Source organism: Tupaia chinensis, unplaced genomic scaffold (genome assembly GCF_000334495.1).
Source record: "Tupaia chinensis unplaced genomic scaffold, TupChi_1.0 Scaffold139757_1, whole genome shotgun sequence".
NCBI classification, from domain to species: domain Eukaryota; kingdom Metazoa; phylum Chordata; class Mammalia; order Scandentia; family Tupaiidae; genus Tupaia; species Tupaia belangeri.
Window position 1 is genome coordinate 1931293 of NW_006199637.1, and position 27146 is coordinate 1958438.

Consider the following 27146-nt stretch of genomic DNA (forward strand, 5'->3'; position numbering starts at 1 on the left):
GTAGTTAAGGCGTTTGACACTCCCACATGGCCAACCATGGTTTGAGTCCTGGACCTGGTGGCTTGCTTTCTCACTTTCCTTCTCTCAGTGTGTCTTTCACTGGTCAAATTAAATAATTAAATGAATAAATAAAATTAAATGTATAATTCTTTTTTAATTATTTTTATTTAATTTTATGTATTCATTCCTTTATTTTTTAATTTAATTTGATCAGATAGAAACACAGAGAGGGAGAGAGAGAGAAAGCGAGAAAGTAAGCTACCAGGCCCGGGACTAGAACCGTGGTCGGCCATGTGGGAGTATCCAGCGCCTTAAACACCATGCCACCTTCTGGTCCCAAATATATAATTCTTAAAAACAAGAAAGAAAAAAAAAAAAAAACAGAATCTGACTTCTTAGTTCCAAACAGAGAATTTTTATCCTCAGAGGAATGTTCCTGGGTGTCTGTTACATGGACATTCTCAGGCACCAGAGGGAGCCAGCTCTCCACTACTGGAGCCATAGGTCACAGGCCCTGAAGAGCTGGCCTGGATCTGGATGACAGGCCTTGATTTGGCAAAACACATGACAGCTGAGGTCTAAAATGGACAGAATAGGCTTCCTAGTGTTTGTTAGATCTTGCTGCCAAAGGGTGCTCAGCACTCCCCGAGTTCCTTATGTTCATCGTACAGACATGGGGGTGTGACCCTCACTTCCTGGTCTAATGTGTGGACACAGCATAAATTCCAGTGATAAGGATCCTGCATATCTATCTAATCAGGACTGCCTTTTTCTGGGTGTCCTATGTCAGGAACTTACTGTTTTCTCTTTTTTCTTGAATTATCTGAAAGTTCCTACTCCTTCTTGTTTTTTGTGCCTGGGTAGGGCTAGAATGTATGTGTGTATATTTATGTGTGCCCGCATACCTACAGGTTGGAGACGGGGGTATAGTGATGCTGGATAAGGTTTGGATCAGGGCCCGTGAAAGAATGGGGAGAATTAAAGACACAAATCTGCTGTTGGAATTGGCCCATGACACCCACCCCACCCCACTTCTACTCTACTGACTTTGGAGCAGTAACTTTTTAAAATAAGACATTTAGTTTTATTTCTGAAATCATAATAAGCCAGTGAAAGTGGAAACCACGGGGTCAAGAGCAAGAACTCTCCCCCAAAATGGAGAGAATCCTTCTCCCCGCCTTGGGCTGCTGGTACTCCTAGAAATTGGGCCTCTCCCTCCCGCCATGTGTGCTGCTGACACAAGTCCCCTTGGCCCAGGCTGGCCAGGGCAGGCCCCCTTCACGTGTCCAGGAAACCAGTTCACTGCACAGCAGGCTCTAGAGTCTCCAGGGGGTCTGCGTTGCGCTTTCTACCTGGCCCAGTGAGGGCGTTCCTGACAGCCTCACAGACAGAAGGAGCTGCAGCCAGGTATGCCTGCGCCTCAGGGATGGAGCACCGGAACAGAAGGCTCAGCAAGGCTATCGGGATCACCTGTGGAGAAAGACAGGGAGCCTGAAAAAGTGAGGTCATCTGAGAAGAAGCCCTTGAGGTTCCACGCATTTGGGTGGGAGTCAGGAGCCACAAGGTTGGCTGCAGAATGTTTTCTAGAAGGTAGAAATATATACTAGAACATTTACTAGAGTAGAACATTTACTAGAAAGTAGTACTATGATGGGACAAAACCAATAATTAATGCTTCACCCTGACCCAGAAAACTTTTGTTCATCCTTCAAAATCCAAAGACCCCTCCTCTCTTGCTTTCCTGATTCCCCTACTAAAAGACTTCTTTTCTGTGCCCTAGCAGCACTTGTTTTCCCACACTCTGTGACCACTTGTCACAATCATGTCTTCCCCATGAATCAGGAGATCCTTGTGGGCAGATCATCACTGAACTTTGTAAACTCAGTGCTAAGCAAATTTCTAGACATTGGAGGTCAGCATGTGGCATGGTGGTTGAGGCTCTGAACTCACATGGCAGACAATGGTTCGATTCCCAGACCTGGTGGCTTGCTTTCTCTCTCTCTCTCTCTCTCTCTCTCTCTCTCTCTCTCTCTCTCTCCCCCTGTGTTTCTCTCTGGTCAGATTAAAAAATAATAATAAGGGGCTAGTAGGTGGCGTAGTGCTTAAGGGCACTGGACTCTCACATGGCCAACCATAGTTCAAGTCCCAGACCTGGTGGCTTACTTTCTCTCTCTCTCTGTTCCTCTCTGGTCAAAGTAAAATAAATAAATAAATAAAGTTAAATAAAATAATTTTTTTAAAAAAGAAAAGGGTGATGCTTACAGCAGAGTGTATATGAAATGTCCATTAATAATACTTGGAGGAAAGAGAACCAAAAATATAAAAATAATAATAATTTTAAAATGGAACTTAATAAATATTTCTTTTTTAAAAAAGTTTCCAGACATTGAAAATATTCAGTAAGTGTTTATGGAATGACTAGCAGCAGGCAGGATACCTGTTCTTTCTCATGTGCGATCTGGATGTGACAGGAGATGGGAGCGGCCCGAATATCGTCTGACAGTGGCTGAGGAAAGTGGATCACTTGTAGAAGGCTCTCGATGCATTGAGCTTTGGACTGTCCAGAGAACCGCTATGAAAGAAAGAATTTGGTCAGTGTTGGACTAGAAGGCCAGGGGAACTAAGACTGGCCTTAAGGAAAAGAAGGCACCAGGAGAGGGAGCCAGTAGGTGGTATGGTGGTTAAAACATTGGGCTCCCACATGGGTGACTGCAGTTTAAGTACCAGACCTGGTAGCTTGCTTTCTCAATCTCTCTCTCTATTTGCCTGGAGCAAATTAAATAATAAATAAATAAATATTTTTATAAAAAGAGAAAGAAGGAAGGAATTGGGAGAATGGGAGGCAGAAATCCCGAGAGGAGATTCTGAAGACTAGTTGAATGGACTGTAGAGACCGTCGCTTGTGCAGGCAATTCCAAACTCATAATCCCTGAGTGTAGAAAAAAATTGGGTGGCTGGTGTGCTTCGATGGCTGGACAAACTGGGGAATTAATGGCAAATGGATAAAATTTTCAGCTGTGTCCCTCGAACCCATTAGTTGGTGATCGGACTCCTAATTTTCCCCCAGCCAAGTCCTGCTGTGAAGTTGTTTTTTTTTTTTTGGGGGGAGAGGTTTTCGCTATAGGGCGCGTGCGCTCGCCAGATAGACAGAGACATAGAGACAGAAAGCCAGAAATCACCCCCCAGGGGGGATGGTCACGCCGCAATCCCGTCTCCTCCATTCTCCTCTCGGGATCTTGGGCACGCACGCACACGCGCCCGGCGTGAGATTTAAGCCACCGGGTCCGAGACGCGAACCGCGGTCGACTACGTGGGAGTCCAGCGACATAGCCATTACGCTAACTGCTGGTTCCCTGCTGTGAAGTTTGTTCGTGGGCGGAACAATGGCGCTACAGTAAATAGAACACTTTCAAGGCTGACTGACAGCCAACCAGGTTTGCATCTGGAGACTTCCCTGCGTACATAGAGCCTGTGTGTGCCCAGGATCCAGAGTTGGTTGAGGCTGCGGGTAGGTCACAGTCGAGACCCTATTGGGGGTACTGTCTCTCTGTTTCTCTTTCTCTCTCTCTTTGTCTCTCTCTCACTCATGGAAGAAATAACTAAACTTTAAAAAGTTTTTTTGAGAGATTTTTGCTATAGGGCATGTACACTTGTCGGAGAGAGACAGAGAGACAGAAAGCAAGAAATCACCGCTCGGGGGGATGGCCACGCCTCAATCTCTTCTCCTCCATTCTCCTCTCAGGATCTTGGGCACGCACACATATGCACCCAGCATGCGTTTGAAGCCACCAGGTCTGGGACTCAAACTGCGCTTGACTATGTGGAAGTCCAGCAGCGTAACCATCACGCCACCCACTGGCCCTATACACTTTAAAATTTCTTAAAAGACTGTTTATCTATGAAGACTGCTTCCATTGCTGATCACATAGTATTGCCCTTGCCAGGTCGATTTTCCTCTTCATTCCTCTGATAGAAATAGAAAGTTGTTTATTGGCCCTTTGGGGATACCTGCCTAACCACTCTTTTCCTTGGTCCCTACACTACAGTGTTCTATATCACCTATTACATTCTCACTGGATTTGGGGTGCATTCTAAGTTAACAAGTCTCTTGGTTTAGACTCAAAATCATAGTATAGATAAGTGCAGGAATTAGGGGAAAAGTGAATATAGGGTTAATAGTAAATGTGGCCACCAGAATATAAGACATCTGATTATGAGTTTGGCAAAATGGTCACTAGCACCAGCTCTTGGGTCAAACGGGAAACATAACTTTGCATCCTAGAGACCCTCCCTGTTCCCTCTTTGGCTCTAATCTCTCTTAGGAAAATGACAGCCCTTTTCTGCCGAAAATGTACAATTTCTTTCTTTTTTTTTTTTTTAAGAATTATTTTATTTAGGGAACCAGCAGGTGGCATGGTGGTTAAGGTGTTAGACACTCCCACATGGCCGACCACGGTTAGAGTCCTGAATCTGGTGGCTTGCTTTCTCTCTTCCTCTCTCTCTCTCTTTGTCTCTCTCTGGTCAAATTAGAATAAATGAATGAATAAAGTTAAATAAATCATTCTTTAACTTTATTTATTTACTTATTTCAATGTGACGAGAGGGAGGGAGATAAAGTGAGAAAGCAAGCTGCCAGGTCTGGTACTCGAACGACAGTCAGCCATGTGGGAGTCCAGCACCCTTAACCACCACACCACCTACTTGCCCCTGAAAATGTACAGTTTCATTTGCAGAAGTTTTATAACTGGGTAGGAATATCCACAGGCCATACCTTAGTCCATTCCAAATGGAGAATAAATCAAATCTCCATTTAAAATAACTTAAGAATTTTTCCTTTCTCATTTGTTCCTCTCTTAGATATCCAAAAATCAATGAGTGGAAGCTGGTCCTCAAGTATTGGTCACTAATCTCCTTATCTGTGTTAACCAGGCCACCTCCTCTCTAGATGGACTGAGCCAGGCTCTCAGCTCTCTCTGCTGTGGCTGCCTTGAGTCACTCCCATTTAAATTCTTTTCCCAGTTACTCCACCTTGAGACAGGTCTTGATCATGTTCACTCCCAATTTCAAATAGTGTCTCAGGAAATATTTAGGGGAGGACCAATGCCCTTTCCAACAGAAATGGTTTTCTGTCCTTTACTGTTCCAAGCCATGGCCACCACCAACCTTAGTTCCTAGCTCCTCTAACATAAAGCCTCTGTTTTGCTATAGTACATAATGACCTCACCTTTTTGATAACTTTGTTGGGCCTCAGTTAAGACTGTAGATCGTGGGTCAGCTGGCAGTGCAGTTGGTAAGGTGACTGGATCCCACCTGGCTGACTGTGCAATTCAAGTCCTTAACCTAGTGACTTGAAAAAAACACCAGGTGCCCGTATATGCATGCCCAGAAATCCAAGAGAAAAATAAAGAAAAAAGGATTGCAGTGTGGCTATTTCTCTGCTTTCTCATTTTCTCTCTCTCCCTCTCTCTGTCCTCTCTCTCTCCCTCACTTTCCCTCACTCTCTGATGAGTACATGCAACCTGTAGCAAAAAAAAAGGGGTTCTTTTAGAGACCTGGTAAGTGCTCACCAAATGTCCATCCATTGATTCCTTTCATGGAGGGCTGCCAGCTTATTCAGCAGATAAATAATGAAAAAATTCATGTATGTCTTAAAAATTCCATGGGACATACTTATACTAAAAAAAAAAAAATTCTTTATTTATCTGAAATTCAAATTTAACTGAGTGTCCTGTATTTTTATTTGCTAAATCTGGCAACCCTACTTTCATGACCATCTGTTGTGCTATCTGCTCAGCCTCCATGCCTTCTCCTTCTGGTACCTGCACCTTGACATTCCTCTGGGCAACTATTGCTCCCCCAAGTTCAGAGTATGAGGTTTGATTGAGGCTCCTCGCCCTCCCTTTCCTCTGCCACCATCTTGAAGGGAAAGCACATGAGCCAAACTGGGAAGAGTGCCCCTTCCCCTAGAGAGCAGTGTTTGGTTTGGGGACATGTATGTGACCCAAGCCAAGATAATGAGAGTCCTTCCCAGGCATTTTTAAAAATCCCAGGCACAGACAAACTCTTCCCTCTAGATTGCTAAATTCATAGGATTTCAGGTTGCTTTCTCATGGAGAAAACCTTCCCGAGAATCAGAGCAAAGTCAAACTAAGGACTGAAGGATCTGGAGCACAGTGTTAGAGAATGTGGACCCATCTACCCTGACTGTTCAGTTGCAAGAGTAGTCATTTGCCTTGAGAGCCTAAATTGGGTTTCTGTCCCATTTTTTAAAAAATTATTGATTTAATGTTATTTATTATTGTTATTATTATTTTAAGTTGCTATAGGGCAGGTGTGTTCACCAGAGAGGGACAGAGAAAGAGAGGGAAAGCAAGAAAGCAAAGCACCAGGTTTGGGACTCGAACCATGGTTAACCATGAGGGAGTCTAGCACCTTAACCACCATACCACCTGCTGCCCACTCTGTCCCATATTTGTAATGGAAAGAGTCTTGCCTAATAGTGACAGTTTCACAAATACATAGCTGTGCATACACACATTCCTTAGAGAGGAGTAGGCTCCTGTTAGGAGGGAAGGCACAGAGAAAAGTCACACACATTGCCATACTTCTGCAAAATCCTCTCCTATGCCAACCTTGGCATTGAGGCCAGGTCCCAGACAGCCACACCCCATCCTGTCCTTACCTGCAACATGGCCAGGGCCCGCCAGAAGAGCTTGGAGTTGCTAATGCGGAGGTCTAGCATGTGGTTTTGTAGGATCTTCCCGAGCAGCACATGGGCTCCTGTACTCACCGTATTCAGTACCCACTTGGTGCTTAGCTCACGCTGGAACTTCTAAAGAGAGCAGACACATAGGGGTATTGAAAATTAGAGGACAGGCGAGGAGCAAGGTAAAGGGACCCTACTGTTAGATTAAAAAAAAAAACTGTTGTTGAAACCTGGGACCAAAACACAAACACAATTTGACCAGCCCAGAATTTAGGTTTGGATAGTAGGTGCAGACCAAGTCAGTCCCAGGCAAACCTGATGGCTTGTTATTTGTGGTTTTGAACCCTGGATGGACATCGATCTTCTCTGAGACTTTGCACAACAGGTCTTTCTCTTACCAGAACTTTCCTTTTGGGTATCAGGGTATCAGAGGAGGAATGAAAGTCCTCGAATTTATTTCACTAAATCACAGGCTCCTTGAGGGCAGAGATGGGGTCTTTGTTCTAGAGCACTAGTCTTTTTGACAATGGCTGACACACAGTTGCCGATCAAAACATGTTTGTTGAAAAATGATTTCCAGGGAACCAGCAGTTAGCGTAATGCCTATGTCGCTGGACTCCCACGTAGTCGACTGCGGTTCACGTCCCGGACCTGGTGGCTTAAAACTGACGCCGGGCATGTGTGCGTGCGTGCCCAAGATCCAGAGAGGAGAATAGAGGAGAAGAGATTGCGGCGTGACCATCCTCCCTGGGGGGTGATTTCTCGCTTTCTGTCTCTATGTCTCTCTCTGTCTGTCTGGCGAGCGCACGCGCCCTATAGCGAAAAACCTCTCAAAAAAAAAAAAAAAAAGAAAGAAAAATGATTTCCAGTTAATCTTTTTAATGACTCTGTGAACTAGGTCTCTATCCTTTCCTTCCTTCCTTTGGGACTTCCTTCCTTCCTTCCTTCATTCCTTTCTTTCTTTTTTTTAATTGGCAGAGGGCACATGTGCTCACCAGGGACAGAGACAGAGAAGAAGGAGAGGGAGAAAGCATCCCTCAATGATGCCTGGTCACTTGACAACCCTTTCACCTTCATTTCTCCATCCTGTCAATATTTGGGGCATACATACATACTCCTGGCCTGTTTTTCAAGCTGTTGGACAGGGAATTGAGCCTCTGTTGCCCATGTGGGATCTCGCACACGCAAGCAGCCAGGTCCAAGACTTGAACTGTGGTCAACCATGTGGGAGTCCAGCACCTTAACCACCACACCACCTGCCAGCCCCTCCCATGTGGGATCTTATGCCCTTAACCACTAAGCTATGGGACTGGCCTAAGATAAAAGATTTTTGTTGTTGTTTTTGCTTTGTTTTGTTTTTATAGAAGAATGCCATCTCATAAATATAGATGGAAGGGATATAAAAATAAATAATTTTAAAACTACCATAGTGGGGCCAGCAGATAGCGTAGTGGTTACATTGCTGGACTCCCGCATGGCCAACAGCAGTTCGAGCCTTGGTCCCAGTGACTTGAAAACTCATGCCCAGTCCATGTGCATGCGTGCCCAAGATCCCAAGAGGAGAATGGAAGAGAAAGGATTGCAGCATGGCCATCTCCCCAGGAGGCAATGTCTCACTTTCCTTCTCACTATGTGTTTATCCCACCCCTCAACCCTTGCACACATGCCCTAAGGCAAAAACCTCTCAAATAACTATTAGGTGAAAAGTTGCTGAGAAATAGGGCACAGAGAAATCTGACAGACACCACATTAACTGAATGATGAAATATAGCATCACTGGGACCAGCAGGTGGCGTGGAGGTTAAGGCAACAGGATTCCACACGGCCAGCTGCGCAATTTGAGTCCTGGACCTGCTGTTAAGTGTACCTAAAATACTGAGGGAATGGAAGAGAAGGGATTGCAGCATGCCCATCCCCCCCAGAAGGGTGATCGCGCTCTCTCTCTCTATGTCTCTCTCTCTCTCTCTCTCTCCAGTGAGCACATGTGCTCTACAGTGAACTAAAAAAAAAAGGAGAAGAAAAGAAAAGAAATGTAGTATCGGGGAACCAGCACTTAGCGTAATGGCTATGTCGCTGGACTCCCACGTAGTCGACCGCGGTTCGCATCCCGGACCCGGTGGCTTAGAACTCACACCAGGCGCATGTGCGTGCGTGCCCAAGATCCCGAGAGGAGAATGGAGGAGAAGGGATTGCAGCATGACCATCCCCCCTGGGGGGTGATTTCTCGCTTTCTGTCTCTATGTCTCTCTCTGTCTGTCTGGTGAGCGCACGTGCCCTGTAGCGAAAACCTCTCCAAAAAAAAAAAAAAAAAGAAAAGAAAGAAAAAGAAGAAATGTAGTATCAACAGTAAAGGCACAAAGGGGATGCCCTCCTGAGATGATATAATGATACAGGCCATATCTCTCCAAAGAAGTTCTCCTGCCAAAAATTTCAACCTAAATATAAGGAAGAAACAATCAGGCAAATTTGAAACGAGATACATTCAAAAAAAACAATTGGGCTAGGGAACCAGCAGTTAGCGTAATGGCTATGTCACTGGACTCCCACGTAGTCGACCGCGGTTCGCGTCCCAGACCCGGTGGCTTAAAACTCACGCCAGGCACGTGTGCGTGCGTGCCCAAGATCCCAAGAGGAGAATGGAAGAGAAAGGATTGTGGCGTGACCCTCCCCCGAGAGCATGCTTCTCACAATCCCTCTCTCTGTCTCTCTTTGACTCTTTCTTGTGAGTGCGCATGCCCTATAGCAAATTTTTTAAAAATTGTATGTGTAGTATAACCATAATTTATTAGCTAGTCTTTTAAAATAGCAACATCATGAAAGACAAAAAAGAAAAAAGAGTTGAGGAAGTTGTCTAGATTAAAAAAGAGAGAAAGAGAGATCTAATAACTAAATATAATGCATTATTCTTGATTGGATCCTGGATCTGGAAAATAAAAACTATAGTTTATAGTTTTTATTGGGGAAATTTGAATATGGTCTGGATATTAGATAATAGTATTCATTGTCCAACTCCTAGGTGGATACTTATATTGTAGTTATATAGACAAATGCCCTTGTTCTTAGAGGACTCATGCCAGAGTAATTACTGTGAAGTATCATGCTATCTCCAATTATCTTTCAAATGATTCAGAGGAGGGACCAGCAGTTAGTGTAATGGCTATGTTGCTGAACTCCCATGTAGTCGACCGCGGTTCGAGTCCCAGACCTGGTGGCTTAAATTTACGCCAGGTGCATGTGCACGTGTGCCCAAGATCCCGAGAGGAGAATGGAGGAGAAGGGATTGTGGTGTGGCCATCCCCCCCCGGGGGGGGGGGAGTGATTTCTCGCTTTCTATCTCTCTGTTTCTCTTTGTCTTTCTGGGGAAGGCACGCCCCCTACAGCAAAAAGTTCCCTAAAAAAAAAAAAAAAAAAAGATTCAGAGGAAAAAGAGAGATAAAGCAAATGCAGCAAAATGCTAATGATTGGTGACTCTAGGAAAAGTACAGGGATGTTCGTTGTACTATTCTTGCAATTTTTCTGTAGGTGTGAAATTTTTCAAAATAAAAATGTGGGACAGTTTATATTAAAAATGTTCCTAGGCTGAGGCAGAAAGGTCTGAACATGGCAAAATTTGATCTTAAAAACAATTTACAATTAAAGATGTGCATGCCCTAATGAAAGCTTCCTTATTCAAACAATTCCTTTTTTTTTTTTTCTTTAAGGTTTTGTCATAGAGTGTGGACTGGAGAGAGACAGTCAGAGGGAAGGTAAGAAATCACTCCCCTGCCGGGGAATTGGCCACGCCACAATCCCTTCTCCTCCATTCTCCTCCTGGGATTTTGGGCACACACATACACACACAAACCCCCCCCTGCCACACACAAACATACACTCAGACACACACATGCTAGGCATGATTTTCAAGCCACCAGGTCTGGGACTCAAACCATGACTGGCCTTGTGGGAGTCCAGTGCCTCAACCACACCACTTGCTGGCCTCTGTATTTGTTTCCCTTTTTTTTTTTTTTTTAAGAATTATTTTTATTTAACTTTATTATTATTATTTAATTTGAAAAACAGAGAGAGAGAGAGAGTGAGGGAAAGTGAGAAAGCAAGGACTCAAAACACAGTTGGCCATGTGGGAATCCAGTGCCTTTAACCACCATGTCACTTGCCGGCCACGTATTTCTTTACTTTTAAAGTTTATGTTTGTCCCATGAGTGAGAATCAAACACAGTTTCCCATGTGACCTTTCGCTGGTGAGTAGCAGCATTAACCAGTACATGCCACTATGGCTGGGCCTGAAATACCTTTTGTTTTATTGCTTTGCTTAATTAGTGAGGATCAAAAAGAATACTACCCAGAGTTTATAAGGGTGTGAGGGAACAAGAAATTTCACAATCCTTTCTCCTTCATTTCTCCATTCTGTCAGGATTTAGAAACCTCTTTGGAGATCAATTTTGGAGATCAATTTGACCATATATATAAAAGAGGGTTTTTTTTAATAAAGAATTATTTTATCTAACTTTATTTAATTAATTTCTAATTTGACCAGAGAGGGACAAAGTGAGAGAGAGAGAGAGAAAATGAGAAAACAAGCCACCAGGTCTGGGATTCAAACCACGGTCAGCCATGTGGGAGCCCAACACCTTTAACCACCATGCCACCTGCCAGTCCCTATAAAAGAGTTTTAAAAATTTACATACTTGGGACTGGCAGGTGGTGTGGTGGTTAATGCTCTGGACTCCCATATGGTTAACTATGATTCGAGTCCCAGACCTGGAGGCTTGCTTTCTCACTTTCCCTTTTTATCTGTCTCTCTCTCTCTCTCTGGTCAAAATAAAAAATTATTAGTAATAATAAAATAAAATAAGATAAATAATTATTTAAAAGAATTCTTTCTCTTTTTTTAGAGAGACCAGAACATATGTGTGTGTGCCCCAAATCCTGATGGGATAAAGAAATGAGGAAAAAGGGATTACAGTGACCATAACCTATTAGAAGGTACACTCTGTCTCTCTCTCTCTCTTGCTCTCTCTCAAGATTTTGGGCACACATGCACATGTGCCCAGCATGCTTTTTCAAACTGCGAGTCTGGGATTCAAACCTACAGTTGGTGAGTGGGACTCAGCCATTTTAAACGCCATGCCACCAGCTGGCCCTATCTCTGTGATTATTATCAGTGCTTTTATTGGATTATAATTTCCTTAGCAAGCGGGAAGTGTATCTGTGAATACTACGCTCTGGGAATTCAGCATAGCATAACTTGAGGGGAAAAAAAAAAACTGCCTCAAGGTGTTTGTATAATTACGATGACTATAGCATTGACAATTAACCTGACCCAAAGGGCAAATGAACATCTATTCAGGTGCCTTGTGGCCTGTTCTGCACTTTTTGCCTATTCCTAGAGAGAGCTGATCCCAGTGGTCCATTGCCCTGGGAACACTCACTAATGATCTGGTAGCCCAAGCACTTGCCCAGCTGGCTTTGCAGAGGCCAGACCCTTGGAGCTTTCTAGCCTCCAGCCTTGGGTCTCCAAATTCCTGGAATCCCTCCCCCTCCGAGGTCCTCCCTGCAGACATTCCCTTCTCATTCCCATACCTGGACAAAGTTTCCTTCATATTCAAAAAAAAGCAATGGCCATGTAATGCTGATGATGAAAAAACTTCAGCGGGGTCTGAAGAGAAAGAGGAACAGGAGAGGCATCTTCAGGCAGGCCTGGCTGTAATGGCCGACCAGGGTCCCCTCTTCCAGGATAGCTGCTTACCGGCAAGGACTGCCCCACAATGCTGTGTGCCAGGGCCTGAATGTTGGAGGTCTTCTCCCTCACCTGCTCTGCTAGGGTCTGCACCTCCTTGAGGTTATCTAAGACATGAGGCCACAGAGCTGAAAGGTTGACTGTGCAGCTGTTTCTGCTCCCTTGGGGCCTAGTTAAAACACTCACTCCATCCCTCCCTTGGAGCAGGTGAATGTCCCCTAGAAGAATGACAGCCTCTGTCCCATCACCCCACACTCTCATCTTCCCCCTTACCATCCAGGGTGAAAATGAAGACCACAGTGTCGATTTCCGTGAGGAATGGCAGGATGGAAGTCAAGAAATCCTCCTGGGAGAAGGAGAACTGAGGACCCTGGGGCAAAAGAAAATGGGAGTGTCCTTCCAGGAAAACTCTCTCAGACTTGAAGACTCAAAGGAACCTTAGAAGACATCTAACACAGCCCTCTTGTCTACAGATGAAAAAAAAAAAAAAAATCAAGGTTCAAAAAGGTAAAGTGTTTCACCCAAGACAATGAAGCCAGTAGTGGACTAGAGCCAGGTTTAGGAGGTGAGAGCTGTCCATACTCCCTGTGCCTCCTCAAAAGTCTCTTGACTCTGACCCATATTCCCTTCTCTAGACTATCCCATAGTTCCCTTTTCTCCCACCCTTGGCACACCAATGATCTGCAGCACTTCCCCTTGCCCTGACCTGGTTGGTGAGCTCAGCCTTCTGGTTAAACATATCACTGTGATCACCAATGAGAAAGCCACGGACATCTCGGAAATCTGGGAAGTTTAAGGTCAGGAAGAGAGGAGTGATAACTTGATGGGAAAGAAAGCATGTCAATGGGACTGGGAGGGAAGCAGCAAGTGGGGTATGGGGTGAGGGGTAACCCATATGGGTAGCCATAGCTAAGCACGAGGGTGAAGTGGAAGGATCAAGGACTGAGTCAGGGTTCAAAGGAAGGACCTTTTACTGAGATGCTGTTTAGATAGAGCAGGATGGGTTGGGAGTAAGAGAGTATTTGGATAGCAGAACAGTTGGTTGGGATCAGGGGCAACATCTGGACTGGGGTCCCACCAGCGCCAAAGGTGTGGATGCACTCTACTCCATCCATGATAGCAATGATGCCAAGGGTCTGCCAGCCAACCAAGTGCACTCGGCCTTTCTTCTCCAGGCTGAGGACAAGTCAGAAGTCAAGGCATGAGAGGAGAGATCACAGTGAAAACAGGAGAGAGATGCTTGGGGAAAACACAGGGGTAAACAAGGAGCCTACCAAGACCCTCTAACATGCAGACTCATTACCCTTACCATATTTTATTTTATCTTATTTCGTTTTATTTTATTTTATTTTATTTTTTAGGTTTTTGCCATAGGGGATGTGCATTCACCACAGAGAGACAGTGGGAGGGAAAGTGAGAAATCACACCCCACTCCAGGAAATGGACACACCACAATCCCTTCTCCCCCAGTCTCCTTCTGGGATTTTGGGCACACACGCATGCCTGGCATGATTTTTCAGCTGTCAGGTTTGGGACTCAAAACACCATGGTCCATGTGGGAGTCCAGTACTTCAACCACCATGCCACCTGTGGGCCCCATACCCTCACTATCTTTACATGTCTCGAGGCTGTCTGGTTCTCAAGACTTTCCCATCTAAGCCATATCTCTCTCCAAACACATACCACATACCTGGTGCTGACTTGCTTCATCAAGGTTGCAATCTTGGGGCTTTGGCTGTAGGTTACCTGATGGGCCCGCTCAAATGTCCGCAGAATTTCCAGGAGGCATCTGGGAGGAAAGCCATCAGCTCCCAGGGTGAGCCCAGTACTCCCTTAGAAACCTGGGTACTCCCCAGAGAGGGGGAGACATAATATCCTTAAAACTATGTTTTGCTGTTCTTTGGTAGAAATGCAGAGAAGAACCAGACTGCATTCAGGAAGTACAAAAAAGGGCTTCAGTGGGCAGAAAACAAAAGAACAGAAACAGGGTGATGGGTATCAGGAGGGCATTGGGAGGAGGATCTGAAAGTTAAGGAGTGAGTGAGCAGGCAGCAAACGAGGCCACAGCAGAACAAACTCTACTCTGCACGACCAGACCACACCCAAATCAAAGAACCCTCAGAAGCTAGGCTAGCTTTGGCAGCCCAGGCAGGCTTAGAGATTAGGTCTGTAGCTGACAAATCCAGGGTTCACCCACAACCATTCATGCTCTGTGACTGCACAGTGAAAATGGCAGCATCCACTTGCCAGCTCCTTTCCCAGAGGGAAGTGGTGAATCTTACTGGTACCAGTCCAGTTTCTGAATCTGGACCTGCCATTCTCCCACCCACACTATCCCACCCTCTTTCTCCTTTGTCCAGATCCTCCCTACCTTTGCGATGCTGCAATGCCTCGGTCCACAGTCTTATGTGCTGCTAATAACAAGGTTTCCAGCAGGATCTTGGTGGCACTTCCACCTTTCATCCGGGAGGAGCCACTGAGACCTTCAGGCTGAGGCATCAATGACAATCAGGAGGAATCGGGAGAGAAAGGAGGACCCGAGTCCCCTGGTTAGTGACCCTGGGCATGCAGTTGATGATACCAGCCCCAGTGTGCTGTGAAAAGGAGTGCTGGGAGGACCAACAGTTAGAGTAATGGCTATGTCGCTGGACTCCCACGTAGTCAACCGCGGTTCGAGTCCTGGACCCGGTGGCTTAAAATCACGCCGGGCGCGTGTGCGTGCGTGCCCAAGATCCCAAGAGGAGAATGGAGGAGAAGGGATTGCAGCATGGTCATCCCCCCTGGGGGGTGATTTCTCGCTTTCTGTCTCTCTGTCTGTCTGGCTACCACATGCGCCCTATAGCAAAAACGTCTCCAAAAAAAAAAAAAAGGAGTGCTGGGGAGGGCTTAACTGAGAGGAGAGGAGAGAGGAAAAGGGCCATTTCTGGCCATTCCTATGGTATATTCAAGACTCCCTGGGGGGGGAAGTCCCAGTGATTGGGGCCTTTATCAGCTAGATCAAGGGTTTTTAAGATAGGATTTTGCTTTCCAAGAACTTTCTTCCCACCTACTATCACCACTACTACCATTTTTGGGGATTAGTGGGTCAATACAAATGCCACATTTAACATGCTTTGGACAGACCAATGAAGCAGCCATTGCAGTGGTACAGCTATGAAACAAAGCACATCAAATTTAAAAAGAGAGATTACAGCAAAGAGGTTGATACAAACAGCAACTGAGAAAAAGTGATTGAAAATCAACAATGACAGAGAGGATGAAAGAGAGATGAGCATCTGGAAGATGAAAGATACCCTTGCATAATATAGGGTTTTTATCTTCCTATCTCACAAAAGGATAAATCAGGAGACAGTCATGGTGAGGCACAAACAGGGATCTGACTAAGGCCCTGCTGAGGTCAAAGTAAGGGTGGGTGGTGCTGGTAAAATGCATCCACAGTCCTGAAGAGGAAAAATGAGCAGGACTACTGGAGCTAAGAAGACCCATCCACTTTTTTAAAAAATGTATTTATTTAATTAACTTTATTGTTATTATTATTTCATTTGCTATAAGGCATGTACACTCACCAGAGAGAGACAGAGAGAGAGAGGGGGAAAGTGAGAAAGCAAGCCACCAGGTCCAGGACTGGAACCATAATCAGCTATGAGGGAGTCCAGTGCTTTACCCATCACAGCACCTCTGGGCCCCAATTTTGGAGATGATTTTGAAAAGCAGAAGAAGGAAAATGCATCCCATTTTTTTAGAAACCCATATTTGAAATATCAACATACGAAAGAGACAGAATGAGATAAAAGCTGTTCGAAGCTCTGTACAGAGATGGAGAAGAGTTCTTTCAAGCAGAAACTGCCCTAGATCATTGGAGTGTTTTAATGATTACTACTGATTTGAGAGACAGGGTTGGAAAGAAGATAAAACATCTAATGAGAAGGAAGAGTTTGATTTATAACATTTTAATTGACATACAATGCCTCAGACAGAGCCTAACATCAGAGGCCCTAAGGAAGTGAGAATCAATCCCCAGATTCTTGAGAAGGGGACGAGGGGTGGGGTAGGAAAGGAGAGGGCCATCATACCCCAACTGCAGGATTGAGCACGAAAGCTTCCTGCTTCTCTTGCATTTTCTGCATCCGCTCTGCTACTTGTCGGAATGTTGAATTCCAGTCTTCGATGGGGTCATTTCTGGTGTCCAGAGAGACACAAAGGTAGGGGGAGAGATGTCTGTGAGGATCTGAAGGAAGGGCCTCCGCTGGGAGTCAGGTTCAAAGACCACACTGAATTGGAGTCAAAGGTCAACAACTTCACAGAAAGATGTGCTTGAAAACTTTTTTTTTTGGAAGAGGTTTTTGCTATAGGGCGCGTGTGCTCGCCAGACAGACAGACAGAGACAGAGAGACAGAAAGCGAGAAATCACCCCCCAAGGGGGATGGCCACGCCACAATCCTTTCTCCTCCATTCTCCTCTCGGGATCTTGGGCACACACGCACACGCGGCCGGGATGAGTTTAAGCCACCGGGTCCAGGACTCGAACCGCGGTCGACTACGTGGAAGTCCAGCGACATAGTCATTACGCTAACTGCTGGTCCCCCGATGTGCTTGAAAACTTTAAAACTGTGTCCTTGAACCTCAAGAACAGGGGTTAATAAACATTCCGTAACTTAAGGCCAGAGCAAAGTCAGCACTCATGTTTAAAGTTACAGCCTGAGACCAGAGTGTTTCTGTACATTGTCCTTTCATAAGCCCCGCTGTCATGGCCACATAAACCCCTGGGGGAACATCTGTCATCCGGTGTGTTTTATCAAGCTGCCGGGTCCAGGACTTGAATTGTGAAGGCAGCCATATGAGACCCAGTGCTTCAGAGTCAGCTGAGACTTTTTTAAAAAATACAGATCCAGGGACCAGCAGGTGGCATAATGGTTATGTTGCTGGATTTCCACATAGTTGACCACGGTTCAAGACCCGGACCCAGTGGCTTAAAACTCAAGCTGGTTGCATGTGTGTGTATACTCAAACTCCCAAGAGCAGAATGGAGGAGGGATTGTGGTGTAGCCATCCCCTGTGGGGGGTGATTTCTCACTTTTTATCTCTCTGTCTGTCTCTCCACAAGTGCATGTGCCCATTGCAAAAATCTCTCTTAAAAAATAAAATAAATAAATACAGATCCAGGAGGGACCAGCAGATGACAGAATGGTTACATTCACTGGACTCCCACGTAGTAGATCATAGTTCAAGTCCTGGACCTGGTGACTTATAACTCACACCAGGCACGTATGCATGCATGCCCAAAATCCCGAGAGGAGAATGGAGAAGGTGGCATGGCCATCCCCCTTGGGGGGGGGTGTGATTTCTCACTTTCTGTCTCTCTAGAGAGTGTGTGCATCCTGTAGCAAAAAATCTCTCTTAAGAAAAAAAGATAAACCAAATAGTCATAACAGCTAAATAAGGTGGTACTATTTTAGTTCCATAAAGATGATAATAAAGTGGTAATCGAGTGGTAACATAACCTGTGCAAGGTCACAGAATTTGTAAGTGGTTGGAGCTAAGATATGAACTCAGTAGTTGGATTTAAAGTTGTATTCTTGTGTGAAAGGCAGTCTCTTTAAATGAAGGAAAACAATTAGATGAGAAGGAAGAGTTTGATTTATAACATTTTAATTGACATACAATGCCTCAGACAGAGCCTAACATCAGAGGCCCTAAGGAAGTGAGAATCCATCCCCAGATTCTTGAGAAGGGGACGAGGGGTGGGGTAGGAAAGGAGAGGGCCATCATACCCCAACTGCAGGATTGAGCACGAAAGCTTCCTGCTTCTCTTGCATTTTCTGCATCCGCTCTGCTACTTGTCGGAATGTTGAATTCCAGTCTTCGATGGGGTCATTTCTGGTGTCCAGAGAGACACAAAGGTAGGGGGAGAGATGTCTGTGAGGATCTGAAGGAAGGGCCTCCGCTGGGAGTCAGGTTCAAAGACCACACTGAATTGGAGTCAAAGGTCAACAACTTCACAGAAAGATGTGCTTGAAAACTTTTTTTTTTGGAAGAGGTTTTTGCTATAGGGCGCGTGTGCTCGCCAGACAGACAGACAGAGACAGAGAGACAGAAAGCGAGAAATCACCCCCCAAGGGGGATGGCCACGCCACAATCCTTTCTCCTCCATTCTCCTCTCGGGATCTTGGGCACACACGCACACGCGGCCGGGATGAGTTTAAGCCACCGGGTCCAGGACTCGAACCGCGGTCGACTACGTGGAAGTCCAGCGACATAGTCATTACGCTAACTGCTGGTCCCCCGATGTGCTTGAAAACTTTAAAACTGTGTCCTTGAACCTCAAGAACAGGGGTTAATAAACATTCCGTAACTTAAGGCCAGAGCAAAGTCAGCACTCATGTTTAAAGTTACAGCCTGAGACCAGAGTGTTTCTGTACATTGTCCTTTCATAAGCCCCGCTGTCATGGCCACATAAACCCCTGGGGGAACATCTGTCATCCGGTGTGTTTTATCAAGCTGCCGGGTCCAGGACTTGAATTGTGAAGGCAGCCATATGAGACCCAGTGCTTCAGAGTCAGCTGAGACTTTTTTAAAAAATACAGATCCAGGGACCAGCAGGTGGCATAATGGTTATGTTGCTGGATTTCCACATAGTTGACCACGGTTCAAGACCCGGACCCAGTGGCTTAAAACTCAAGCTGGTTGCATGTGTGTGTATACTCAAACTCCCAAGAGCAGAATGGAGGAGGGATTGTGGTGTAGCCATCCCCTGTGGGGGGTGATTTCTCACTTTTTATCTCTCTGTCTGTCTCTCCACAAGTGCATGTGCCCATTGCAAAAATCTCTCTTAAAAAATAAAATAAATAAATACAGATCCAGGAGGGACCAGCAGATGACAGAATGGTTACATTCACTGGACTCCCACGTAGTAGATCATAGTTCAAGTCCTGGACCTGGTGACTTATAACTCACACCAGGCACGTATGCATGCATGCCCAAAATCCCGAGAGGAGAATGGAGAAGGTGGCATGGCCATCCCCCTTGGGGGGGGTGATTTCTTATTTTCTGTCTCTCTGGCAAGCACGGATGCCCTATAGCAAAAATCTTTCTAAAAAAAAATAATAATACAGGTTGGGGCCAGCAGGTGACATACTGATTAAAGTGTCAGAGTCCCACGTGGTCAACCATGGTTTGATTCCCTAACTCAGTCACTTGAAACTCACACCAGGCACATGTGTGTGCATGTGTCTGTATGCCTGGGCATGTGTATACATGTCTGGGCATGTGTGCCCAAAAGCCCAAGAGGAGAATGGAGGAGAAGAGATTGCAGTGTGGCCATCCTCCCCTAGGGGGTTGTTTTCTCACTTTCTCTCTGTCTCTCTAGCAAGCATACACACTCTATAGCAAAAAAAATTCCTCTAAATTAATAAATAAATTAAAATGCAGATCCACACCACCTGCTGGCCCAATTTCTAAAGACCTCGCTAGGAGATACTTTGTGAATAACCCACTGTGGCAGACCTCAAAGAGTTAGCTCTGTACAAGACATAACTAATTTCCTCTTAGCATCTCATTCCTGTAAAGGTTCCATCCCTTCTTAAACTCTTCATATTTTTTCCTTCGTATTACTTCTAGGGCGGATGAGTTTCACATATTTCAAGTCACTGTGTAAAGTGTCTACCATCATTTGTTCTCAAACTATTTCTGAAACTTCCTGGAGCCCTACGAAAGTAGAGACGTAAGCAGAAAAAGTAGAGAGTCTCCACACTGTGTCATTGAAAATCAAGATTCTCATACTTGGCTGGGCATCAGAGTCACCTGGGCAGTTTTGTTTTTTAATAACTACCCATTTCTGAGTACCACATCCATCCTGAGATTCAGATTCAGTACTTCTGGAGTCGAGCCCAAAAATCTGTATTTTTAAAAAGCTTCCCAGACGACTCTGAAGATCAGCCAAGTTTGGGAGCCACTGATTGAAGGAACAACTGGAAAATCTCCACGCCTACTTTGTTTGAAATTCTTCATTTCACTTAGTCACAGGGCCTGAAATTAGCATCCACTGCCGCAGATACATTTTTGGTGAAGGAGAGTCCTCCATGAAAAGAATCAGGGTTAGGAGTATTTCAGACTTATTTACACCTTCGTATGAATTATACTACAAGCCTGGAATCTGGGATTTGAAAAAGAGAGTCAGAAGGAAGCCAGCTTGACCCCCTCCCCAAGACAGCTACTAAATACACGAAGCTTCTCTAAATAATCAACAAGCCTTTCTGGAATTCCTCCAGTTTGAAACCCTCACTTTATCAGGTGGTCCACTGCAGAGGTGTATTAGCAGAGTTCTCCAAAGCAGGCTGTATATAAGAATCTCCAGGGACGCTTTCAAAATAACGCTATTTCAGGCCCTTACCTCAAACTTTCAAAATCTGACCTCTTACCCAGGGAGCTAAGAATCTTCTTTCTTCCTTTTTAAAAAACCCTTCCCAGGCAGCTCATGCACAATACCACATCTGAGCACTACTGGTTTAATATGTTGACTTTCCCTGAGATCAGAGTGGCCAGCTGGATAGAGAATAAAGGAAGTATAGGTAGGAGGGGTGACATGGCGCAGATGGCACAGGCCTCTCAGGGAAGGAAACAAGGTGGAAATTTGAGTCGCTAGAGGGGAGCAGAGGGTTGTCAGGAATGATGAGAGAGAACGAGAACTGAAACGAGGGAGCTGGACAAAATGGCACATACTGCCACTACTTTGAAAAGATGCTTGGAGGGACCAGCAGTTAGTGTAATGGCTATGTCGCTGGACTCCCATGTAGTCGACTGCAATTCGAGTCCCGGACCCGGCAGCTTAAACTCATGCCGGGCACATGTGTGTGCATGCCCAAGATTCCGAGAGGAGAATGGAGGAGAAGGGACTGTGGCATGGCCATCCCCCCGGGGGGTGATTTCTCACTTTCTATCTCTCTCTGTCTATATGGCAAGCGCATACTCCCTATAGCAAAAACCTCTCAAAAAAAAAAAAAAAAGAAAAGATGCTTGGAGCTCACCCCAAATGAAAGTACACATCTCTGCAGGATGCATTGTTCTGACCTCATTTTATTGTCCAGCCTTTGTTTTCCTGGCTTCTTTAATCCCTGTTTTAGTTGTATGCTGTCTTACTAATTTATGTATCCTTTGTTTACTGCCTTCAGTCCTTTTTGAAATGAGAGCATAATGAAGGAAACCAATCAACAACCAGAAAACTCACTAGCTCAGGGTACTCCAAATGTACCTTAATATTCTGAGATTTGGCGAACAAGTCTGTACTCATCTGTCCTCTCCTTGTGGTTGTACTATAGACTTGGACATGTTCCCCTGCTGCCTCCCCCAGGGCTAGCCAGTCACCATCTTTCATTACAGAGGGCTCACCTGGCCATACTCACTGGATTGAAACCAACCAGGACTGGTAAGAAGACCGCTGTGTTGTCCATGCAGTAGTCCATCTGGCCTGCCACAAAGGGAGCCTGATGGCAGGGAGAGAGGAGGGCAGGACAGAGAAGATACTCTGAGTGCTGCCCATGGCCCATCTGCATGAGAATGCCCCAGAACGTTTATTAGAAATGCAGATTCCTGGGCCTAGTTAGGCTCTCCTGGATTCGAATTGGAAGAAGAGGGCCCAGGTGTCTACATGGTTAGCAAAGGAAAAATCTTCTGCACAGTGAAGTCTGAAAACTATTGAAATCAATTGTAAGCCCCTTAAAAGCACTATCTTATTCTCCTTTCCTACCTCTTTCTATGTCTAATACTGCTGGAATCCAGTTTCTGCTTAGTGAATTCTTAGAATCGGAGAGCTACAGAGTTGAAAGGAAACTTGTAGCCAGCTAGCCTAGGCCTATGCACGCAAACTACCTGGGAATCTTGTTAAAATGCAGTCTCAGACTCGGCAGGTCTGAGGTGGGATCTGAAAACCTGCATTTGTCACAAGACCCAGCAGGCTAATGTTGCTAGTGCAGGGACCATACTTTAAGCAGGAAGGAAGTAGCCCAGGATCGGAGTTCTCTGTAAAGGGCCAGACATTAAATGTTTCCGCATCTGTAGGCCCTATGATCTCTGTCAACCGTTAACACCCCTATTGCTGTAGCATAAAAGAAGCCACACAGCGTAGGTAAACACAAATGGCTGTGTTCCAATAAAACGTGATTTACAAAAACTGGCAGCTAGTTGGACTGGCCTGCCAACATAGTTTGCTAACCTCTGGACTAAGTCCATCTATCTTGATGGTTTATAGGTTGATACACAGTTACTTTGAGAAAGGGCCCCTTCCCCCTCATCCCACAATCATACCATTAGGTCCAAATTAGTGAACTAAAATCAAAATTCTTTGTGCAAATTTTGTTTTCTAGTACTTCAATTTATCTTCCACGCTATTCCATTCCTCGCTCCCCCAACCCCGTAAAACTGATCCACTCAATCTGTCTTCGCACTCACAGAAAGTCCCACCGAAATGCCAATGACGATCACCCTCTTCTTCCCAGCAGCCACCTAGGAGAAGAAGACGAGCAAGATAGTGCAACAGGGAAGGATTCTAGTGTACAGACCTATTGTGTGAGGATATCAGGCCAGAACCAGGGGAGATAACAGGCTTTGGCTGAATGCCGGGGCTTGTATATGGAACAGAGGTCTTTGTCTGCTATCAGTGCAAAGTACAGACCTTCTTCAGTTCCTCAATCCCATGCAGGGCACTGTCTTCTGTTCTCTCTCTAGAAGCCACTACGGACCTAAGAGGACAGATTCAAGGTCATTGGCACTGCTTTGGAAGCCTAAGTTTTTGGTTCATTGGGACAGCTGCATTGAGAGAAGGGAATGACGGGAAAACCCAGACTGAACAAGCACCCACTGTCTGCCAGGCATGATGACAGACACTCTGTAGGGTTGAAAAACTCAAATACCTGCCGGGGCGGTCGGGCAACAGAAGTATGTGAAGTGAACCAAGTGTAAGGCAACAAGGAATGGTAGAGACCAAGGCAAACTGGACACAATCTCTGTCTAAAGGTATTCCAATTCAATTTCTAAATAACACTACTCAAGCCAAACGAAACATTCACACGCCAAAGTGACGTACCTGTCACCTCCTGCAATGAGATAGGTATAAAGAGGTTTCTGTCCTAGACCTTTCATCAGCTGGTTAAAGGAGACCTGTCCAAGGCGAGAGGATAAAGGGGTAATAATAGTGACAGAACAATTATCTTGGATTTTCAACTCCTAGAGGACAGAGTCTGTACAATGATTCTCTTAGGCCAGTGTTTAAACCAGTCCTACTTGAAATCTGACCCTTAAAGATACTGCATGGAGATGACTAATTGGGTGCATGGGATGTAGACACTGGCAGTCAACTGGTGGGCCTCAGATGGGCTCAGATGAGTGAGACCCCATGGTGAGATCCAGCTCTTGGAGGAGAGGGCCAGGCCGGGAGCCCAGGTCTAGTGAGAGCTCTCCCTGGGAACTTAGCTATGATGAGCTTTATGGTCACTCCCGAGAAGGGGTAGGAAGTCAAACAGGGTCAGGGAACTCACCGACATGAGGAATGCCATCCGGCCAGAGGTGCCCCCTCCACTCAGTACCACCAGCCCCCCATCTGGCTCCTGAGAAAGAAAATATGCGTAGGTCACCAGGGTCCAGCTCAGGTTATAGAAGGCATTTTTTTTTTTCTTTGTCAGTAGTGGAAGAGAAATTAGAGAGACTCTTTATCCCATGTCTTTTGTTCTATTCACAAAACTGAATAGCACATAGGCAGTGTGGTATCGCAAACATACATACACACACAAACACACACACAAAGAAAAAAATAAAAACATTGAGTTAGAGAAAGAAACTTCTGTTTGACTCCCATCTCTGGCTTAGCTAGTTATTCAGATCCTTACTTATCCTACCCAAAAAAGAACCAAGAGCTTTGTCATCTAAATAAAAATAAATAATAGAAGCGGCATTATCCTGCAATTCTTAGCTGGGTGTATTTGAGCAAGCTACTGTGCTTATCCTTTCTAAGTCTTTGTTTCCTTATCTGGAAAAAATAAAGACAGTAGCACCAACTTAACAGGTTTTTGAGAGGACGGTGGGTATGAAAGCACACTGTAAATGTAGAAGTATTATGCAGATAATAGTTAAAATTATTATTGATTAGTAAAGACAGGAGATGGCAGGGCTATAAAAGTGAAGAGTGGAAACCGAAATAAGAGAAAGGGAAACAAACGCTTAGGAGGAACGAGATGGAGGGCTAGTACCTTCAGCACTTCCTGAACTTTTCCTGCCACTTGGACCATGGTAGTCAGAACTGATTCGCTGTAGAGTCTCTGTAGGGGATGGGCAATAATCAGAAGCCAAGGAAAGGAGAACAGTGGGTTAGAGTGTGTGCTGGGTGGAGGTGCTCTCAGGGTTTCCAAAATCAAGACCCAGGGTGGGGGTGGGCAGAGGTAGAGAGGGGATTGGGGTTTGCATCTTTCCTTGCAGTATCCAAGGGGTAGTTCTGGGTCACCTGGTATGTGGGCGTGGCTTGCCCCTCCTCCTGGAAGATCTCGGCATCACATTGCCCCAGCAATCGAACAATTTCCTTAGCGTCTGCTTTGTCCAGGTCCTGGGTCAGTGGGTTTGACTTCTCCGTGATTGGCACTGCTGCCTCATACCCTGACAGCTAGAGGCAAGGAGGGAAAGGGATGGAGGCAGGAAGCCAAAGCGTCATGTATGCCGGCCGCACCGGCAGTGGGGGGTGGCGGCAGGCACAGCATTTTCACTCACACTCTCACACACACACACCACACCAGAAACCCAGCCTGCACTTGGTATTCTGGGCCAATCGGGAAAGACAATCAGGAAGAAAGATAAGAAGGAAGAAGGAGAGAGAAGAAACCTAGGGTGGAGGGAAGCCCAGATGAAAAAATGATTCTAGGAGTTGGTACCGAAGGCAACATGGAGAAAGGTCTCACCTCCCACTTGCCAGGCTCTGGGGTCTCAATCACATGTTGAAACCGTTTTGTGCCTGGCATGGTCCTGTGCTGTGGCCCCACGGTCCTGCCTGTCTCTTCAGCCACACAAACCCCTCTGGTCACGATGACTCCGCTTCCAGCTGGCAGGGCCTTATCTGGGCCACAGTGATGATTATTAACTCAAGAACCCTGTCCTCTGTGAGCACCACCCCCTGCACCTCTGCCTGCACCCTTTCCTGGTCAGTAGGCCCCCAACCCCCTGGTAGCCCCAGGGGAGCTGCTGGGGCTCCTCTTTAAGTGCATCCTGACTCAGCAGCTTCTGAAGATGAAGACAAGAGATTCACTACTCTTGCCCTCAGGCACGACGCCCTCCTCTCCCCCAGGACCTGAAGCCTAGGCAACATTCAGGCCAGTGAGAGTTCCTGGGTAAAAGTGCCCTGGGACCAGGATGCCTCAGGAGGCCAGAGGTTAGGGTCCTCGGGTCAGACATCAGAGGACCTGGGCCATGGCTTGATCACATGCTCGGCCCACACAATCCGCCCCTGTTCCACTGACCCCATTTTACCTTCTCCTTTCAAAAAGGAAGTCAACAAACTTCAGAGCCCCAGGTGTGCACACACTGAACTGGATATTACAGGGAAAAAAAAATGCTACAGAAATAGAAGCTAAAAGATCTGTCCTAAATACAACGTTAGCCAACCTTTATTCACACTGAACAACACACTTCTTATTCTCTCGCTGGATACATCAACGCTAAGATGGTATTGACATCCCGGTTTTTCAGATGGTGAAACTGAGGCTCAGAGAAGTTAAGTTGGCTGCTTAAGATCACAGGACTGAACTGACACCCCAGTTCTCAGTCCAGATTTCAGGTTGTTTATTGAATAAATTAGTGAACACATTGGTGCAAATTACTAGTGATCACCTGTTCACATAGTTGTGAGTTTTCTAAAGATCTTTCTGCAACATTGTCTCATCTGCTCTTCCTAACGGCCCTGGGATGTTTCCTACCTCTTCTTTACAGGTGGGAAACCTGAGGCGCAGGTTGGCCACTTTCTCCAAAATCACAGTAAGTGGCAGAACTCAAGTAAGAGCTGTAGGACTTTACCTTTCCAGTTTCCCCCTATAAGCCCAGCACTTTTACCAATCGTGGTACCTCCAGCTCTTAACGCCAGATGCAAAGGAGATACCAAATATTTGCTGAATAAATGAATGAATGAGAAAGTGAACGGAATCAAAATCAGATTATGAATGGGAATGAGTTCAAAGCTGACGCAGTCTACAAGTAAGAGACTGCTGAAACAATTATCTGATCACACTGTTACCTCCCCTCTGAGCCCCTCCCGCAGCAGAGATGGAATTCCTCTTCCCAACTTGGACAATTCCACCCGGCGAGGGAGGGGCTCTCCCAGCTGCCCGAGACCCTCACACCCGCACCTTTCCTCAAGCCCCCGCCAGTTCTCCGGCTTGAGCCGAGAGAGGGAAGGGATGGGGGTGCCGGGGATACCGCCATTGGGAGGGTCGTGGGAGGAGCCCCGAGAGAACCAGAGGGGGGGCAGGGGGAGGATGACGGTGGCTCGAACCCCGGCGGGGCGGGGCGGGCCCGCACGTCCCGGCCGGGCTGCGGCGGAGCGAGCGAGGCCAGCTCTGCAGAAGGCGGTGGCTGGCTCGTCGGGACGGTCACATCCCGCTGCAGGAGTCGGCGGGGGCAGCCGCACTGCCTCCTGCATCGGGGACCCAGGCCAGCGACCAGGCCGTGCTGGAGACG

General features: G+C 46.0%; 1 protein-coding gene across 1 annotated transcript; it reads right to left on the minus strand.

Annotated features, from left to right (window-relative positions):
* Positions 1 to 1061: 1061 nt before the first annotated feature.
* GCKR (glucokinase regulator) lies at positions 1062 to 25533 on the minus strand. Its single transcript, XM_014593106.1, is given in 19 exon segments — positions 1062 to 1470; positions 2438 to 2572; positions 6683 to 6832; positions 12287 to 12391; positions 12453 to 12550; positions 12717 to 12813; positions 13150 to 13226; positions 13522 to 13619; positions 14134 to 14232; positions 14815 to 14933; positions 18215 to 18320; positions 21828 to 21922; positions 22887 to 22940; positions 23110 to 23176; positions 23521 to 23594; positions 23972 to 24040; positions 24680 to 24748; positions 24931 to 25086; positions 25379 to 25533. Coding segments are annotated over 19 exon segments (1899 nt in total). The 5' UTR covers positions 25439 to 25533; the 3' UTR covers positions 1062 to 1299.
* Between the last annotated feature and the right edge of the window lie 1613 nt (positions 25534 to 27146).